The sequence below is a fragment of the Quercus suber genome, unplaced genomic scaffold (genome assembly GCF_002906115.3).
Source record: "Quercus suber isolate HL8 unplaced genomic scaffold, Cork oak 2.0 scaffold_930, whole genome shotgun sequence".
Classification (NCBI taxonomy): Eukaryota; Viridiplantae; Streptophyta; class Magnoliopsida; order Fagales; family Fagaceae; genus Quercus; species Quercus suber.
Window position 1 is genome coordinate 27,779 of NW_027070353.1, and position 19,722 is coordinate 47,500.

The 19,722-nt window shown below is 36.0% G+C and overlaps 1 protein-coding gene and 2 long non-coding RNA genes across 4 annotated transcripts in view; 1 reads left to right on the forward strand and 2 right to left on the reverse strand.

Moving 5' to 3' along the window:
• Nucleotides 1–751: 751 nt before the first annotated feature.
• On the reverse strand, nt 752–5,959 carry LOC136065337 (uncharacterized). Of its 2 annotated transcripts, XR_010626982.1 has the most exons (4): nt 5,797–5,959; nt 5,319–5,353; nt 4,305–4,359; nt 752–931 (listed from the first exon to the last, which is right to left on the reverse strand). It is a non-coding gene; the product is annotated as an uncharacterized LOC136065337 (long non-coding RNA). The 2 variants fall into 2 exon arrangements; XR_010626981.1 differs by lacking the exon at nt 5,797–5,959 and having other exon boundaries at nt 5,319–5,422.
• A 9,405-nt stretch (nt 5,960–15,364) lies between these two features.
• On the reverse strand, nt 15,365–17,591 carry LOC112010988 (uncharacterized). Its single transcript, XR_002882816.2, has 2 exons — nt 17,085–17,591; nt 15,365–15,637 (listed from the first exon to the last, which is right to left on the reverse strand). It is a non-coding gene; the product is annotated as an uncharacterized LOC112010988 (long non-coding RNA).
• Nucleotides 17,592–18,055: 464 nt separating this feature from the next.
• LOC136065339 (protein Ycf2-like) overlaps nt 18,056–19,722 on the forward strand; it is a 4,229-nt gene continuing 2,562 nt past the window's right edge. Inside the window, 11 exon segments of the mRNA XM_065768406.1 lie at nt 18,056–18,064; nt 18,159–18,252; nt 18,255–18,311; nt 18,314–18,343; nt 18,346–18,401; nt 18,403–18,487; nt 18,490–18,861; nt 18,864–19,094; nt 19,097–19,402; nt 19,405–19,656; nt 19,659–19,722. The exon segment at nt 19,659–19,722 is cut by the window's right edge and continues 131 nt beyond it. Of these exon segments, the coding sequence (XP_065624478.1) occupies nt 18,056–18,064; nt 18,159–18,252; nt 18,255–18,311; nt 18,314–18,343; nt 18,346–18,401; nt 18,403–18,487; nt 18,490–18,861; nt 18,864–19,094; nt 19,097–19,402; nt 19,405–19,656; nt 19,659–19,722 (1,556 nt within the window).

Genomic DNA, 19,722 nt, shown 5'->3' on the forward strand with positions numbered 1-19,722 from the left:
AATACAACATAGGCAGGAAGAGAAACACACAAAATTACACGAAGGATACAGAAACCCACATACTAGTGTCATGGAAAACACAAAAACGCGACTACAACAAAAGTGAACTATGGTGACAAAACATTTCGTCACAATATGTCCTTATTTCGTCATTGAATACATATGGTGACGAAACAGCATTCGTCACCTAAGCTCTATCACAGAATGTATTGGTGACGAAAATGTTTCGTTAACAATAAAAAAAAATGATAAGTGACGAAATTTTTTCGTCACCAATAAAAAATGATAGATGACAAAAGTTTTTCGTCACCTAATATTTTCGTCACTACACCTTATTTTTAGTGACAAAATATTTCATCACCAAATGTTTTTTTTTCCAATTTCAATAGATTAGGTGACGAAGTTTTTCAGTTTGGATGAAGGATGTTCCTATCCAAATTTTTACAGTTGTTCAGGCAGATTTGCCCATTACGGAATAAAAAAACTTCGAGTTCTTCCTTCTCAAAAAAAAAATAAAAATAAAAAAAATAAAATAAAAAGGTGACGAAGTTTTGAGTCACCGATTGTTTTTTATTATTATTATTATTATTATAATTTCAATAGATCAGGTGACGAATTATTTTGTCACCAATTTCTGCTTATAGTCAAATATGGCGACGAAAATTATTGTCATCAATTTTATTTTTTTATTAATATTCTTTACATTTACTTGCCATTACATTAACCTGTTCATTTCTAACCAAATCCATAATAAATAAATAAAACATCCATTCATTTCTACATCCATACAATCTAAAAATGCAATAAAGATGTTCACAAAGTAATTACAACTACTTATATACAAATGATGTCTTAGCTTCCAAGCATTACAGAAAATTATTTGAGTTCAAGTAGTCCCACAAAAGCTATCTTTTTGCCACCAATCTCATTTCTGCATGAGTATAAAGGAAAATACATCAATAACAAACTAAACTGCAAACCTATATCCCTGATAAGATGCACTACAACAACAAAAAAGATTATTATTAGTAAGACAATGCATAAAATGTCCACAGAATATCCTATAATAAACTAGACAAAATAATCATAATGCAACATCATATGAAGCCAAACTATCAAAGAAAGAAGACCCACAACATTCTCATCAAATAAAAATCAAACCCACATTACAAACCATGGAGAAATCATAAAGAATGCAGAAAATGAATTTGCTCAATGTGAGCATATTGTTGATAACAATTCAAACAATGAATACATGGGCACGAAATTTTTCCACTTCGGTCCACAACAGTCATTGCAAAAATAAGAAATGAATTCACCCCATCAATATATTGTTGACTTATTCTGTCTCTAGGTGTCTTACCGAGTGTCATCCAACTATTATCCATATCTAATCACACATACAAGGTGAATGTTAAGTCATCAAGATAATGAAATGTCATACATAACGTTTTCAAACATCTAAACCTCCAATATACTTTGGAGTGACACATTATATCAAGAGTCACAATTTCATTCTTACACTTCTTTACTTTTAGTCCAAAAAGAATCAAAAGTTTAAAAATTGATAAATACTTTACATATTCAATTCTAGATATACTTCAAAACTTAAAAGATATACACAAAGAAATCAACACTCCCAATATCAACTTAACCACTATATAACAACATGCAAGCCACCCACTTGCTCCAAATCAACAACCCACAAATATATCAAGCATCACCAATTTCATTAAACAAGTTTAAATAAGATTTTCAATCCAAATCAACGTGTAAACTTCAATTTAAGTTTTAGAAGACAAAACCATAGAGCAATAAAAATCTAATACTAGTCTTAAAAGACCCAAAATCCTTACCTCAGCTTATACTCACAAAAAGCCAAGCAAACTCAACCTTGCACAAATGAAAGTTCAACACAAGGTTTAATGGTCATAAATAATTATAATAAGTCACAAGGCTCAGTTGGCCAGCACAAGAAATCTATTTACTTCTAAAAGAAAACGTAGTATTTTATTGGGGGAAAAAACATTCAAGTGGGTAAACTTTGGTTAAAAAAAAAGGGAAATATACCAGTTCACTAATAATTATACCATTCTCTTCTCCAAAAATATATATATATATATATATATCATTCAAAATAAAGTGTATAAATTAGGATGGAAACAATAGATGATAATGAAAAATAATGATTTTAACCTTATTTTTTAAAAATAATGATATAAAAAATCAAAAAGTTTTTACAAAAAAAATAAAAATAAAAACATTGCTTGAAAAATGTTCCAAAAGGAACTCCACCCAACCAAACTTTGATGATAAGATATCTATTATGTGGCCTCATGGAAAACCCATACCGCACATTATAATGTTCAAAAGGTCAATCAAATAGTAATTGTGTGGGGACTAAGAGTAACATTGTTTAAATAAAAAATATCTTAGATCACAAGCAGCCATATATTCTATGCAAGTTTAATTGTTTTCTCAGTCCCTTCTAGCTAGTTCTCGAATAATCAAAGTCGATCATTATACCTTAATATGTCCAGATGTAATGTCTTTGTAAACCTCATTCATCATGCATGCTCATTTAATCGTGGCCTAATATTGTTGACTTTTTAACATTTTCCTGTTGTTATTATTATCTATTTATATTAATCAATACACTACAAGCTAGAGTGTTCATATTACATTTTTGACGTTATCATCAAGGTTTTGAAACCCGGACTGTTCATTAAACCGTAAAAGAGAGAGGTTCAAGGTTTTTAAGGTCGAACCGAGGTTGAACCGGAGTCGAATCATGATGACGTCATAATTAATTTAATAATTATTTAATTATAAATAATTATATTTGGTAAAAAAACTTAAAACTAATTTAATTGTTAAGCTCAAAAATTGCAGAGAAAATGGAAAAAAAACATATATATATATATATAAAATACACAAAAGTCTTAAATAATAATACATTGGGGTATGTGTTTACTGTTCAGTGTTTGGTAGAAAAAATATTTAAAAAGTAGAAAGAGTTAAGACCAAAGGAATCAAAATTAACTAGTAACGTGTCTTTCTAAAATTTTCACATGTTCCAAGTAGTTTTTTTCAGTTTTTTTACACCACACATGTTAACCTTACCTGAGTTAACTTCTCACTTCAAAATTTTTTAAAATTTCAGCTCTCTTCCCATCAGTACTATCTATCTCTCTTCCATCAGTAACCACTTATTTTTAGATATCTCTCAGGCTCTCTCTCAGGTGAGGCATTCAGCTTCGTTTCGCTGACTCAATGAAAATTGGTACTGCTAGTCACTATTGTCATCGCCGCCAAAGTGAGGCCGAGATGAACAGGTCTGAGGCCGATGGGTTACTGCAAGCGTTAGATCTGAGTTGAGGGTGAGAAAAATTGCAAAACAATCCTCATTTTTCTTATATTGGATAAAGAAAGCTTGGTTTTTGTTCTGGTCCGGTATCTAATTACTGGCCAAAATCCTTTTGTTCTTTGTTCTTTTTCGTGTTCTTTCATTTCTTCTAGATCTGATCATAATTTCATACCGGTGTATTGGCTAAAATTCACCGAAAAAGCTGAAACAAAAAGAAACCGTCCGAACCTCAAAAATCAGTCATGGTTCTCAGAACCGTACGATCTGACCACGGTTCGCATGGTTCCTTGCTTTTTTCACATAGAGCAGTTCTTGAAGCTAAAAAAACCGCAAAACAGAGAGGTTCAAGGTTTTTCCGGTCAGACCGTACGGTCCGGTCCGGGTTTCAAAACCATGGTTATCATTATCATTTTTAGAAAAAGAACCTTAGCATCAAAAGCAATGGTTCCTCAAAAAACGCAAACTAGTTTCATGTATATCATTTTACTCCACAACTCATAATCCCCATTTACTTACATTTCCTCCACCACATGATACATCACACCTAAATAAAAATCTAATAAAAAATTCATTATTAGATTTTTATACTCAATTTCATTATTCACCTTGCACCATTTTTATACCCAATTTATTGGCCAAAGAAACAACAAATGACAGAACCCAAAACACAAATAGCATTCAGCCGTCAAAAACATGAAGCAAATCACATATACCCAAGCTATCACCTTGCACCACTTTTCAAGGTGGCTGTTAGACAAAGAAACTACACACTAGAGAACCCAAAACACAAAACATTTCAAGCATAAGAACAAACAAGCAAACCACATATAGGTAGTAGCTAAGCCAAGAAATTGGGTGGATAAACAAGCATATATGAGAAAACCCAAATCATAGACAAGATGAACTGAGCAACAAATCATATATTAGCAAAACTTACATGTTTTTAATGGTCACAACTTCTTCCAATAGCTTCCCCTTGACCCACTCAGAAGCTGAAAATTATAACAGAGAGCAATTAGAACAATCCCTTGCAATAACAAAGGCCACAATGCCATGCAAAATCGACAATAAGCTAAAGCAGAACACAAAATACAACTTCCAAAAACTTGACAAATCATTTAAAGTGACAAATATTTAATAGCAATTTCTAACTCTAGACCAAGTTTCAGATATTTTCTATAGCCACTTATCCTAAATAAAACAAAAGTGTGGAAGTATTTAAGGGGCAGTCTCATTGTGAGCCCTTGATGGTGCAGTTATATAAAGGAAGAGAAACTTTATTTCTGTCCGTTTTTAATTTTTTATGAATGAATTCGTTAATAATTTAACTCATGACAAGAATGAAAGATCATACTAGGTACCAACAAACTAGGTAGAACCATGATATTTAACACAGACTGAACTTAAATCATTCTTCAGACTATGGGTACAGTACAACTCAAAAGTCTCAAAGCTCAGAAGTGAGAGTTATCTTATACTAATACAACACAGCCTGGAGTTCAATGAGTTTTATTGAAGGCATAAATTCAGAGAGATTACATTATATTCTAACACAAAGGCATGCTTGAATTTGAAAGCATAAAGAGCAATAGATGGACTCTAAAACCATCCAATGCAAATTCACCCCAATTTCAACCACTCTGGACAAGAAACCTACGTTGCACACTGCCAATTGAACAATGTAACAAACACATGCAAGAAAGCCTCGGTCTTAAAAACACAATGCTGACAAAATTAAAATTTAAAAAAAAAAAAAAACGATTATATTTCACTTCTTAAAAGAAACGATTCTCAAAAAATGATTCTGAGAGAGAGGTGTGAGATTGGGGATTTAGGGTTAAAAAGGGAAAATAATAATAAAAAATAATCAACAAAGTCACCAAGTTTAACAAGGTTAAAGAGAGAGAGAAGAGTGATGAGAGAGAAAGGATCAATTAGAGAGAGAGCTTACCGGTCTTTATGGGAGGCTGAAAGGTGTGGCTCAGTCTGTGGGAGGAGAAAGAGAGAGTAATAGTATTTTGTTTACACAAATAAAAAATAATGAAAAAAAATTTAGAACCCACCTGAAAATTGGGCACCGCCCAAAAAGAAATCAAAAAAATTTAGCACGCGCTATTTTTTCTTTTTTCTTCAAAAAATTCAGTAAGCGCAGGGAATAATTGAGAACTGGCCGGTTTAACCTTAAAAACTGAAAAATCGGTATGATTGAACCGATTATTGGCCGGTTTGCTTAAAACACCAAAAACATAGCATTTTTTTTTTTTTTATAGGAAAAACGCAATAGTTTTATAGTAAAGATCTCAAAAATAAAACAATCAACCAGGACTATCCTTTGCCACTGAAGCTAATCAAAACATGAAAACTAAACAAGCAAATATAATTTCGAAAACAAAAAACCCAGAAAATAAAAAACATCATCAAGTGCTTACAGGGGTTTTGGAAGACTTAATTTGGAGAAGAATGTCCTTGAGGATTTGATCAATGGAAGCACTTTCAAGTTTCCATGGAGATTCAGTTGAAGATCCAAACCTGTGCCATCCAACCCTTTCTTTGCGTTGTCTTCATTTCCTTTTGTAGTAGCAGCAGACCCACCTTCCATTTTCCTTTTCTTTTCTTTTTTCTTTTTTTTTTCCTTCAATATACACTGTGAGTGGCTGAGAACGGATCCGGATCCTTTCCATTTCATTAGAAATGGAGAGTGTCCAGTTAAAGGCTGAGATTGATTTAAAATAAATCCATGGTCCAAAATCTGCCACATCATTTAAAAGCATTAACAGGAGACTTAACCGTGTAAAAAGCTAAACAAACGTTAGTTTCAATGTCAGGTTTTCTTTTCTAACTCTCTATCCCTCTCCTCTCTGTTTCTCTCTTCCTCCCATCAAACCCAGCGATGGTCAAGCTTCTTCAATTCTCCCGGCACCCACACACAGTTGTGCAACAACTGTGTTTCAGCCATCCACCTCTGTTTCTAAAGGAAATTTTGATATCAAATTTATGTTCTTTTTTTCCCTTTTCTTTTCTTGTCGTCTTTGCCAAGATCATCCCTTTCTTTCATTTATAGCACGAAAATATTATGCTTTTCTTTAATTGATTTTTTTTTTTTTCCTTCTTTGCTATAGATTTGGGGTAACTGTAGTTGGTGTATGAGTCTCTCTCTGTTTTTTTTTTTTTTTTTACCGAACCCCTTGGATTTTTTTTTTTTTCCTTCTTTGCTATAGATTTGGGGTAACTGTAGTTGGTGTATGAGTCTCTCTCTGTTTTTTTTTTTTTTTTTACCGAACCCCTTGGATCTCCTTCTGTCTCTATGGGTTCTCACTTTCTCTGTCTCTCTCATCAAAAATCCATGGCTCCTTTTAACTTTTACCCACACGACCACTGAATTGACATCACTACAACGATGATGCTCCGACAACCTCTCCACCCCAGTCGTCAATCAATAGTTTTTCAGTCACCCACCTCTGTTTCTAAATGCTAACCAATAAAAAATATTAGATCTGGTAAAGAATTTTTTATATGAGATTTTTTTTTTTTTTTTTTCTTGCATGTTTTCTTTGCCAAGTTCATCCCCTTTCTTTAATTGAATTTTTCCCCCTTCCTTGCTATGTATCTTTGGTAACTATAGAGTGAAGACTGTAATTGGTGTATGGGTCTCTCTCATCTCAATTTGTCTCTATTTTGTCTTATTTTAATTTTCTTTTTGTTTGCCGAGACCTTTTAGGACTTATTTTGTTTCAGTTTTGATCCGACTGGACTTTCTTATTGATGGTGAAAAGCTTGACCAGCTGGTCTATGTTTGCCGCTTGTTTTTCTTCGTGTTCTGTAATGGTTTATTTTGGTTAATACATATCATTTGATCATTTAAGAGGGAAAAAGAGAGAGAATGTATTTGTGCGTTAATTCTTGTAGTGGACGATTTTTTCCAACATCAAACTATATTGAAGAGCAATGTGCCGAGTTGAGTGGTGAACTTTGTCACTTTGTGATTTTAGTTTGAAGTTTGAACAAATTGAAACAGGATTATGCTTCATAGCTTAATAATAATTTTGAACATTGAAGTTTGTCACGGTGTATCAGGGGTAAGTTACATAAGCTATGAAATAAAATCAATGACATTATCTGTTTGATTAAATATGAAAATTTTTGCTAACAAACTCATTCAAATATGATGGGTCACAATCTGAATGACCCCTTGTGATTAACCCTAATTAATTAATTTAGCCAAGTAATTAATTAATCAATTAATCATGCAATTTTATGGAAGCACAAACAAATCACCAACAACTAAATAAGCAGCGGAAAATAAATAACACGGTGATTTGTTTACGAATGGGGAAAACCCTAATGGCAAAAAAAAACCCCACCGGGTGATTTTCAGGTCATCACTCCCGAAACTCTACTATTATCAAATCAAGCGGTTACAAGTAAAGGAATCCCAAGTACCTTACCAACCTACAGTTGAACTCTTACCCCAATACCCAATTGGACTTGATCTGTAGTGACAGTCTCCACCTTTTAATGCACGGCTCCCAAGTACGTGACTAACCAATGCGCGGATCCAAGTACGCGACTTCAGAACACCAACTGAGGAAGAATGGTTGGCTGCAAAGTTCTTCAGTTCATCCTTTATGATGAATAGCAGGAAGATGCTTGGTTACAAAACCTTATGGTGCAAATACACAGCAACTTCTTGATGGAAGATGAACTAGGTCAAGAACTTCGTCTGTTGATCACAATTTGCTTGAACAGAGATTGCTCAATGATAAAGCAACTTGTGTCACACTTGACGGCTCTTAAAATAATCCTTTTATATGTTTAGGGTTAGAAGAAAAGAAAGCTCAAAAACATATTCACGGATCCCAAGAAAATCAGATTGGAAATCTGAATTTTTAAATCTCGACAGATAGCAGGTGTCGAGGTAGCTATCGAGAAGGTGTCGAGCTTTAAAAACCTTGCACTTCAGCTTACTTTCTCTTGGACAGACTTGATGACTTCAACACTTGACCTTGAAACATTGTTTCTTGAAGTATTAAAAACACCTAGAACTACCCAATTACAAGTAGAGTGCGTTTTGTCAAAGGATTAGCCAATTTACATAACTAAGTGACATATGTTCTTAATCAAGTTAAAAATATATGTCCTAACAATCTCCCCCTTTGGCAATCCATGACAAAACCACAACAAACAAATGAGCACATGAGAGAAGTCATAAATCACTCAACTCATATTCACTTGTTGAATACAATAAAATCTATCCTAACACAAACTCTTGAAAAACTTTGCAAGAAGAGAGTTTATGGCAAGTAGACTTTGACAACCTGTATTTCTGAAACACTTTAAACAAAACTCATCAAGGCATCTTGTGTGAAACAGAAATAAATAGATTGCATACAAGTATAAAGAACATGTGTATAAAGATAGAAAAGAAACAACACATGAAGAGAAAGGTGAAAGAAACATACATCCACATATAAAGAATATAAGTACAATCCACATATAAAGAATATAAGTACAATGCATGTAAAATGGTCAAAGGACCTCATATACACGATCAATGTATCTAAGAGATAAGAAAAGAAAAAATACATATATAGCCTCACTACATCCCTCAAAAATGACAACACTCCCCCTATAAAAAATGTCCTATACTAACTCTCCCCCTAAGATGACTACTCTCATAGCCCAAAACTACTCCCCCTTTTTGTCACGAGTGACAAAGGGTAGAGTGTCATGTAGACATCTCATCGGCAGAGCTAGCATCTCCATCATCATCATCATCCTCATCATCCTCAGAATCTGAAGTTGCTGGAGTAGATGGTGAAGGAGTAGCCTCTGGAGCAAATCCACCCATGATCACCTGCTGTCGTGCAATGCGACCAACACGAACATTCACCTGATACAACTCAGCAGAGAGTGTATCAAGACGAGTGTCCATGCGCTGCAGCTGCGCCATAATATCTCCAAGGGATACATCGCTCGAAGAGGAAGAAGGAACAGATGTAGATGGAGCTGATCTGGATGGAGCCGAACGGGAGGGAGGAGTGGCACCTGGCTGTCTCGACCTGAACTGCGCCTCACTACGTTTTACGGTAGTGGCATCTATGGCAGATATGTGTGTGAAATGGTCGGACACAGGAAAGGGAACGAAAAAATGGTGAAGAATCCGCGTGATAGTAGAAGGAAAGATGAGCTTATCACGGAACGCCGAATCAAGATATACCTCTATGATAGACCGGATGAAGTGAGAGGGGAAGTCTATGGTGAGATGCTCTAGCAGGGATAGTAAAAATCGAGCACGAGGCTCTGTGATAGAGTTATAGTGAGAAAGAGGATGGAGAACAAAAGTCATCACCATGTTAATAACTCTAGGACCTTTAGCAAAAGGTCTACATGATGTGAACTGATGCTCACCCCAATCAGCAGGGCGCTCACAAAAAGCGGAAATGAGCTCATCTTTGGACACAGTCCTCAGACGTTCACAAAAGGGGTAATCAGGAAACTCTATCCTAGGTACCCGAAGCACATCCGCAACAAGCTACGGTGTGACAGGGATGCGCGTACCTCAAACGTGAGTGAAGAAGTGAGGTACTGAAAGATCAATCCCGTGCATGTTGGAGTAGAACTCCTGTATCAGCACGAGAGGGCAAGTGACCAGGATGTCACACAGTGACCCCCATCCCCTACTGTTAATGACAGAGGGAAGGTGAGTATCGGCGAAGTCCGCCAGAATAACTTGGCGTTCTGAATGAACACCTCATTTAGAAAAGTTCTCCGAAAATGCCTTATGGGCATCTCCATCACGGAACCGAAGGTTAAAGGGAGCATTATCAGAAGAAGTAGAAGCTCCAGAACACAGAGGGTTCTGAGCAAGAGTAGATTTACGTTTGGGTGCCATAAACACTACTAACGTAAAAGAATGAGAGAAAAAGAGAGAGAGACACTCAGAAAATTTCCCAAAACAGTTCATAAATGACAAATATCTTGAATAACAAGTACGTATGCATGGGAATGCATGATCATATGATATGCAAAACACAAATATCATCATAGGCTCAGCCCAATCCAATCCTACCAGCACACAGCATATAGCATACATCTAAATGCATGTAAATATCATTATAATGCACATGAAATGCAATGTATGACATTTTAACAACATTTAAGAGTAAACCCAACCCAAAATTTCAAGAAAAACTCAACAATTTTGAAAAACCCCAAATTTTTTATGAAAAATCCCAAAAACTAGGTTTTCAAACATGCAATGCATGAAAAAGGAAGAGAATAGAGATCTTAGCAAGTGATTTGAGCAAGAAATGACCAAGATCCAAGAGGGTTGGAGGATTTGAGTGAAAGGAGAGTGAAAGGGAGATGAATAGACACGGAGAGATCGAGAGAGATCGAGTGAGAACTGAAGAAAATCGCGACAGAACCTTAAATAGGCACCTCAGTAAATCTCGACAGCTGAGGTGTCGAGAGGTATCGAGGAAGCTGTCGAGGAAGGTATCGAGAAAATTGCCTTCGACAGCTGAAGGTGTCGAGAGGTATCGAGATGTATGAAGAATTATAGATACGTGATGCTCGATCGATCGCGAAGGTGTCGAGAAGGTATCGAGGAGACAGAAGATATCTCGATCGATCCACAAGGTGTCGAGACAGGTGTCAAGAAAGAAGACTCAAACAGCACAAGTGAATCTCGATCGATCCATCAGGTGTCGAGAATCTATCGAGGGGACAAAGACTTTCTCGATCGATCCATCAGGTGTCGAAGAGGTGTCGAGATTGCGATAAGAAACAACTTGAGAAGCTCGACAAATGACCAGGTATCGAGGAGGTGTCGAGGGAGGTGTCGAGCCAGCAGTAAAAAGCAGTTTTTCGAGAAGGGAAAAACACAGACATGAATGCAATCCAACACACATCTCAACCAAAGATCCACTCAACATAAAAATCTCTCAAAGACATCTCTCAACAAAAAAAATAAGCACAAGGATCATCCAAAACACACACACACACTAAACAAGTCTAACCAATTTTATATTTCAAAAACAAGTTATGACAGTTTAGTGAGCATACATTAGCACATGTAAAACCTTTGTGATGGCCAAATCACATTGTACCTGCACATGTATCAAAAGTAGCAAAGAATATTGCGTGTTGTGTGTGAAAACAATTGCAAGATTGCATATGTGTATACATGTTATGACGATCTGAGATATGAGAAAATAACTTTTAACCCACACACAATCATAACTGTTTGATGGGAACTATCACCTTCGAGGTACATCCTATAACTCCCACATCTCCTAGAATACACGCTTGCAATCATATTTAAAACATTTTTAATCTTTTTGCTTTTTATTTTCTTTGCATGTTTTCTTTTATTTTTGCATATCATACATGGGTATCTAAAAGAGAGAAAAGAAATACCCAAGATGTTAAGCATTTGACATCGCACTTTTGCTATGCCGAAGCATACGAATGCCTTTGACACTGCACTTTTGCTATGCCGAAGCATACAGGTGTCATATTATGATTGGCAGACAACAGTGGTGAGATGGTTATTTATGCCTTTCTCTTTGGATTTTCTAGTCCTACCCGTCAAAAAGAGTGATATGAGTGTTAAGTTTTAAGAGATAACCTAATCTTACTCATCACAAACAAGAGCCACAAAGCTCACTTGCTTAGTTGTGCATAGAGATGCTCATCTAAACTACAAGAGATACAAAGTTTAGAAAACTTTGTTTCATTGGCCATCCAAGGTACACAAGTACCAAAGTACACATAACACACACTGTTTTTGTATTTTTCTGATTTTTTTCAATTTTTTTTTTAAATCAAAAACAAAATAAACAAAACTGAAAGTAAACACACAAAACATGTTAAACAAAATAAAGCAAAAACTAGACTGGCTCAGCAGAAAAACAAAACATACAAGCAATGCAATACTCAGAAAAACAAAAGGGAAAAAGAAAGTGATGAAATCACTTAAAGTCCTTTTTCTTCCACACCTTGGAAGAGCCTTTCCTTTGATTGAATCCTTGAATCGGCGGTGAGGGGGAAGAATTTAACCCGTTCAAGTTCGAAAGGAACATGAGGGCTTTCAGAAGATCTCCAAGAGGAGCAAGAGAGGATTGAAGCTGATTTTGGCTTCCAGATGCTATCTCGCCATTGCTTTGTTGAGTGGCTAACCACTTATAGCAATTTGGTCTAGTATGACCAGCAGCTCCACAATGATGACAGAGATGCTGCTTCTTTTGTTTAGACTTTTGAGAGCTAGCCTTCTTAACCCTAGAGCTTTTAGCATCTTTCTTATCTTGCTTAGGGGGTGCTCCTAAGATAGATTTACCCTTGTCTAAGTTCTCACTAGCTAATTCAGTTTTATTATCAATATTCTCAATTTCAGTATTATTAGCAGGAGGAACAAAAACAGTATTGCTAGTAGAAGCAGTATTAGAGAAAGAAGTACCATACCCCAAACCAGTTCGATCCGAAGTAGATTTCTGATTGCTAAGCATCTCATCAAGCTTTGCACTTGAAGTCCTCTCTAGTTGAGCTCTGACTTGAAACAGCTCTGCTTCAAGCTTCTTGGTCTTCTCAGCCAAAAAGTTGTTTTCAAATCTCAGTGCTCCAATAGCTTGATTCGCCTCATCAAACTTTGTGGACAACTCTTCACGATCAAGTTCCACATCACTGAGCTTCTTGGTGGCCAGCCTGTATAATTTCTCATGCTTTTCAGAGAGTTTGTAAAGCTTCTCATAGGCTGAATGGATATCATCTTGATCATCCATTTTCTCAAATTTTGACTCCACCAGTTCTTCTTCTTCATCCACTTCTTCAACAATCCCTTCAGTAGGATTGACTATGGCAGTGAAGGCATTTAAGATTCCGTCATCCTCATTGTCGGAATCATCTTCAGGCTCAGTGTCACTTAGAGTTGCAGCAAGAGCCTTGCTTTTCCCAATGCTTTTGAGATATGTAGGACACTCATGTTTCATGTGTCCGAACCCATGACATCCAAAGCACTTTGGTTCTGCAGGAACAGTGTACTGACTTCCATCCTTAGCATCCTTCTTCCCTTTGTCTTGGCTTTTAGACTGAAAAGAACTGAACTGCCTACGGTCCTTGTCGAAGCTCCTTCCATTGGCATTCTTCATAAATTTCTTGAACTGCCGAGTGATGTAGGACTTCATCTTAGAATCTTCATCATCGGAAGACTCATCTGTATCACTGTTCTTTGCCTTCAAGGCCATGCTTTTACCTTTGCTTGACTTGCCAATCCTAAATAATCCTATCTCATAGGTTTGCAAGTTTCCTACCAGCTCAGTCAAAGGAATCTTGTCAATGTCCTTTGATTCCTCTATCGCCGTAATCTTGGCATGGAATCTCTCAGGTAGAGATCTGAGCACCTTCCTTACAATCTTGGGCTCAAGGATGGTTTCCCCAAGATTGAAGGTTGAGTTCACTATGTCCTTGAGCTTGGCATAGAACTCATCAAACGACTCATCCTCCTCCATCTTAATTTCTTCAAAGCTTGTAGTGAGCCTCTGAAGCTTTGAATCTTTGACAGCCTTTGTACCTTCATAGGTAGTCTGGAGGATGGTCCAAGCCTCCTTAGCAGTTTCAGTTGAGGATATCTTCTTGAACTCCTCATTTGTGACTGCGCTAAATAGGGCATTTAACGCTCTGCTGTTGAAGTTAGCCGCCTTGATCTTAGTAACATCCCAATCGGCCGGATCTTCTGTTGGCTTAGTCCAGCCAATCTCTACAGCTTGCCACACCTTTTCATCTAAAGACTGCAAGAAAGCTCTCATGCGAACTTTCCAGTATGCATAGTTAGTGCCATCAAATAAAGGAGGTATAATTAAAGATTGTCCTCTATCCATGACAAACAGGGGTCAATGGATCAACATAGCAAAGATTAAACCCTAATCAGAGTGTGCCCGCTCTGATACCACTTGATGGGTCACAATTTGAATGACCCCTTGTGATTAACCCTAATTAATTAATTTAGCCAAGTAATTAATTAATCAATTAATCATACAATTTTATGGAAGCACAAACAAATCACCAATAACTAAATAAGCAGCGGAAAATAAATAACACGGTGATTTGTTTACGAATGGGGAAAACCCTAATGGCAAAAAAAAGCCCCACCGGATGATTTTCAGGTCACCACTCCCGAAACTCCACTATTATCAAATCAAGCGGTTACAAGTAAAGGAATCCCAAGTACCTTACCAACCTACAGTTGAACCCTTACCCCAATACCCAATTGGACTTGATCTGTAGTGACAGTCTCCACCTTTTAATGCACGGCTCCCAAGTACGTGACTAACCAATGCGCGGATCCAAGTACGCGACTTCGGAACACCAACTGAGGAAGAATGGTTGGCTGCAAAGTTTTTTAGTTCATCCTTTATGATGAATAACAGGAAGATGCTTGGTTACAAAACCCTATGGTGCAAATACACAGCAACTTCTTGATGGAAGATGAACTAGGTCAAGAACTTCGTCTGTTGATCACAATTTGCTTGAACAAAGATTGCTCAATGATAAAGCAACTTGTGTCACACTTGACGGCTCTTAAAATAATCATTTTATATGTTTAGGGTTAGAAGAAAAGAAAGCCCAAAAACATATTCACAGATCCCAAGAAAATCAAATTGGAAATCTGAATTTTTAAATCTCGACAGATAGCAGGTGTCGAGGTAGCTATCGAGAAGGTGTCGAGCTTTAAAAACCTTGCACTTCAGCTTGCTTTCTCTTGGACAGACTTGATGACTTCAACACTTGACCTTGAAACATTGTTTCTTGAAGTATTAAAAACACTTAGAACTACCCAATTACAAGTAGAGTGCGTTTTGTCAAAGGATTAGCCAATTTACATAACTAAGTGACATATCTTCTTAATCAAGTTAAAACATATATGTCCTAACAAAATATTACACTAGTACAATGGAAATTTTGAGTTCAAGAATCTTCATTGAAAGTCTACCTGGGCAGTGATCCAAAAATGAACAAAAGTTTATTAAAATGAACATTTTGATCACAAGACCATGAAGCCATAATAACAAGAGTTCTATTGAAACCATAACAACATGATTGTTGACAATAAACAACTTTCACCACTATAATACATGATTCTCATAGAAAATTGAGCAAGAAAAAAACATAAGAAAGTCTTGCATCCTTGAAGATCTACTTTTTGAGAAGATTTTGCAGATTCGGACAATTTCTGATGGCTTGACTCCCCAACAATTATACCAAAATGATGCCCTACAGAAAGCAGAAAATAAGAAAGAAGGTTTGTTAGGTACAAAAAATATCAATACGCCTCACAGCATAAGTAGGTCTCAGCACTGAACAGTTTTCAAGTCCTAGCAAAGTTCTTTAACAGTTTTCAAGCCTTCTTTCACTCAGGTATCAGGAGACCTTTAAAAATGGACAATCCCAATCTCAGATCACAGCTAGCTGACTCAAAACCCTGCCTCCAACAGGGATTGGCAACTCATCATCAAAGTGGTTGGGTGCAGGAAAAGGAAATTCAAATGGAGTGGTTTTGCATATGAAGCAAAGGACTTCAGGGTAGATTTAATCTTCAGTGGGGGAGCGAGTAGTGTTTCAGCATCTTACCTAGTAGCAGTTCAGGATGCAATCATGGAGGCTTCAATAAAAGCTAAGAGACTTTGGTTTCAGGCAAATTTTGCAACAAAATGGATTCCATCAATGCCAAGAGAAGTCTTTAATAATATATCAATTCTTGTAAACACAAAACCAAACTGCCAGAAGAGATTTTAAGATTACCTCATTTAAGCCTTTTTTATTTGACAAGTGATACATTCTTTATTTTTTTAAAAAGAGAGGAAATCTATATACAAGCAGCATAAATAATTACAAGCTAAAAATAAAAATTCATATTATTAACGAAGTCCCTGTAAACAAATAGGAATTGGTTATCCTAGTAACACTACTTCTATGCCTTCCAAAGAGACCTTTCGAAATGAAGTTTATTATCCATTGAACCCCACGAATGACCAAAACTCTTTAACAATCAATCAATGAATTAAAAAGCGATAACCATGAAAGCTCATTTCAAATTGCAATTATCATCCTGATGGCTACCAAACTTACATTAAGCATTCAAATCAGTCATGTTTTCCCCAAGATAGTTTGCATAGATTTTATATTTTGAAACTTCAAAGTTTAACAAAATTTTATATACAGTTTATTCAACATATTATTATTATTATTATTATTATTATTATATAAATATATAACTTAAATGAAAAAATGATTTTATGATTTTTTCAATCAATTGATTTCAGAACTTACTCTTAGTTAATGCCAAAGCCTAGAGACCCATAAACCCCAAATTTCAAATTCAAGCAAAATCACCAAGCTTTATACTCAACAAGAAAACACAGTCATCAAACTAATCAAAACTGAAATAAAATGAGATCTGAGGGTAAAAAGAGAGAGAAACCGAGATGAAAGAAGCTCATATACACTTACTACAGTTACCACAGATCTATAGCAAGGAAAGGAAAAAAAATTCAATCAAAGTAAGGGATAATCTTTAGTGCTATAAATGAAGCATAAGGATGCTCTTTGACAAAGAAAACAAGAAAAGAAAGAACAAAACCATATATCAAATATCAAATTTTGAACTACTCAGATTTTTTTTTGGGTGGGGTTTAGAAAGCTGATATCAAAACTTCCTTACTAGATATTCGGTGTGATTCCGGTCATAAGATCTGTCAATGGCGGTGATGTGTGTGCAAGGAGAAGTCAGCCATGGTTGGGCTTTCTTCTTTTGACTCTGGACTCTCTCACTCATCTGCTTTCTTCTTTTGACTCTGGCCTCTCTCACTCATCTCACTCTCAACAAAGCCCAGCCATGCCGAAAAACCATTGATTCACCACTGGGGTGGAGAGGTTGTCTGAGCATCATCGTTGTAGTGATGTTGGTTTAGGTTGTGTGGGTAAAAGTTAAGGAGCCATGGATCTTTGATGAGAGAGACAGAGAAAGTGAGAACCCATAGAGAGAGAAGAAACGTTGAAAACTAACGTTAATTAACTCATTGCTCCTGTTAGTGCTTTTAAATGACGTGGCCTATTATAGGCCATAGATTGATTTTAAATCAATCTCAGCCTTAACTGGACACTCTCCGTTTCATATTGAAATGGAGAGGATCCGGATCCGCTGAGAACTAAGAAGGTCTTGGCTTTGTCCTTTGACTGAGAGTATAGCCAGCTTGTTCTTTTTCCTTTTATTTTGTGTGTCTGACACCACGTAAAGAGTAAAGCTGAAAATATTGACATTTGAAATGTCTAAACAAATTTCTTTCCAAAAAAAAAATTGTAAGCAAATTTAAAAGAATTATACTAGTGACATAATTTTTTGCACAATTTTGTGCTACAACTCATCACATGATGAGTTATAATTGGTAAGGATGTATTTCCACATGACCCACTGACATATTCTTACCAATCACAACTTACTATGTGACAAGTTGTGATACAAAATTGAACCAAAAGTAGTTGTGTCTCTAACAGAATTTAATTTAAAAGTTCAAATACACCTCTAAATTTAATTTTAACTGCACCCTTGTCAGTACTTTAAAAAAAATATATTATTCTCATCTATCTTATTATTCTTTTATTGAAAATATTATTGTTCAATGGGGTAGGTGGATGGTTTTGGTCCATTTTGACCTTTGGCACAACTGCAAAGCAAGTTACAACTCATGAGAACGATTTTTTTTTTTTTTTTTTTTTTGCGTAAATACACTTTTAGTCCTTATATTTTAAATTTTTTTGGTCAACTATTCAATCAAATGATATTGAGCATGTTTCCTATCTCTTCTCGAGAAACAAGTGGGCTATTTCTTTGCAAATTGTGCTCAATTTCATATGTGGCAATTCCGCCAAGATCTCTTCTTTATGTGGGGAAGAATCCGCACGAATCGGATTTTTTGAGAAAATATCGAGAGAAGAATGGATTTGGTTAGACAATGTGTGGTTGGTAAACAAGGATCGGTTTTTTTAGCAAGGTACGGAATGTATCGTCAAATATTCAATATGATTCCACAAGATCTAGTTTCGTTCAAGTAACGGATTCTAGCCAATGAAAGGATCTTCTGATCAATCCAGAGATCATTTCGATTCCATTAGTAATGAGGATTCGGAATATCACACATTGATCAATCAAAGAGAGATTCAACAACTAAAAGAAGGATCGATTCTTTGGGATCCTTCCTTTCTTCAAACGGAACGAACAGAGATAGAATCAGACCGATTTCCTAAATGCCTCTCTGGATATTCCTCAATGTCCCGGCTATTCACGGAACGTGAGAAGCAGATGAATAATCATCTGCTTCCGGAAGAAATCGAAGAATTTCTTGGGAATCCTACAAGATCCATTCGTTCTTTTTTCTCTGACAGATGGTCAGAACTTCATCTGGGTTCGAATCCTACTGAGAGGTCCACTAGAGATCAGAAATGTTGAAGAAAGAACAAGATGTTTCTTTTGTCCCTTCCAGGCGATCGGAAAATAAAGAAATAGTTAATATATTCAAGATAATTACTTATTTACAAAATACCGTCTCAATTCATCCTATTTCATCCGATCCGGGATGTGATAGGGTTCCGAAGGATGAACTGGATATGGACAGTTCCAATAAGATTTCATTCTTGAACAAAAATCCATTTTTTGATTTATTTCGTGACCGGAACAGGGGGGATACACGTTACACCACGATTTTGAATCAGAAGAGAGATTTCAAGAAATGGCGGATATATTCACTCTATCAATAACCGAGCCGGATCTGTCGTATCATAAGGGATTTACCTTTTCTATTGATTCCTGCAGATTGGATCAAAAACAATTCTTGAATGAGGTATTCAACTCCAGGGATGAATCGAAAAAGAAATATTTATTGGTTCTACCTCCTATTTTTTATGAAGAGAATGAATCCTTTTATCGAAGGATCAGAGAAAAATGGGTCCGGACCTCCTGCGGGAATGATTTGGAAGATCCAAAACAAAAATAGTGGCATTTGCTAGCAACAACATAATCGAGGCAGTCAATCAATATAAATTGATCCGAAATCTGATTCAAATCCAATATAACACCTGTGGGTACATAATAAATGTATTGAATCGATTCTTTTTAATGAATAGATCCGATCGCAACTTCGAATATGGAATTCAAAGGGATCAAATAGGAAATGATACTCTGAATCATAGAACTATAATGAAATATACGATCAACCAACATTTATCAAATTTGAAAAAAGCCAGAAGAAAGGGTTCGATCCTCGTAGTTTTATTTCTCGAACCGAGAGATCCATGAATCGGGA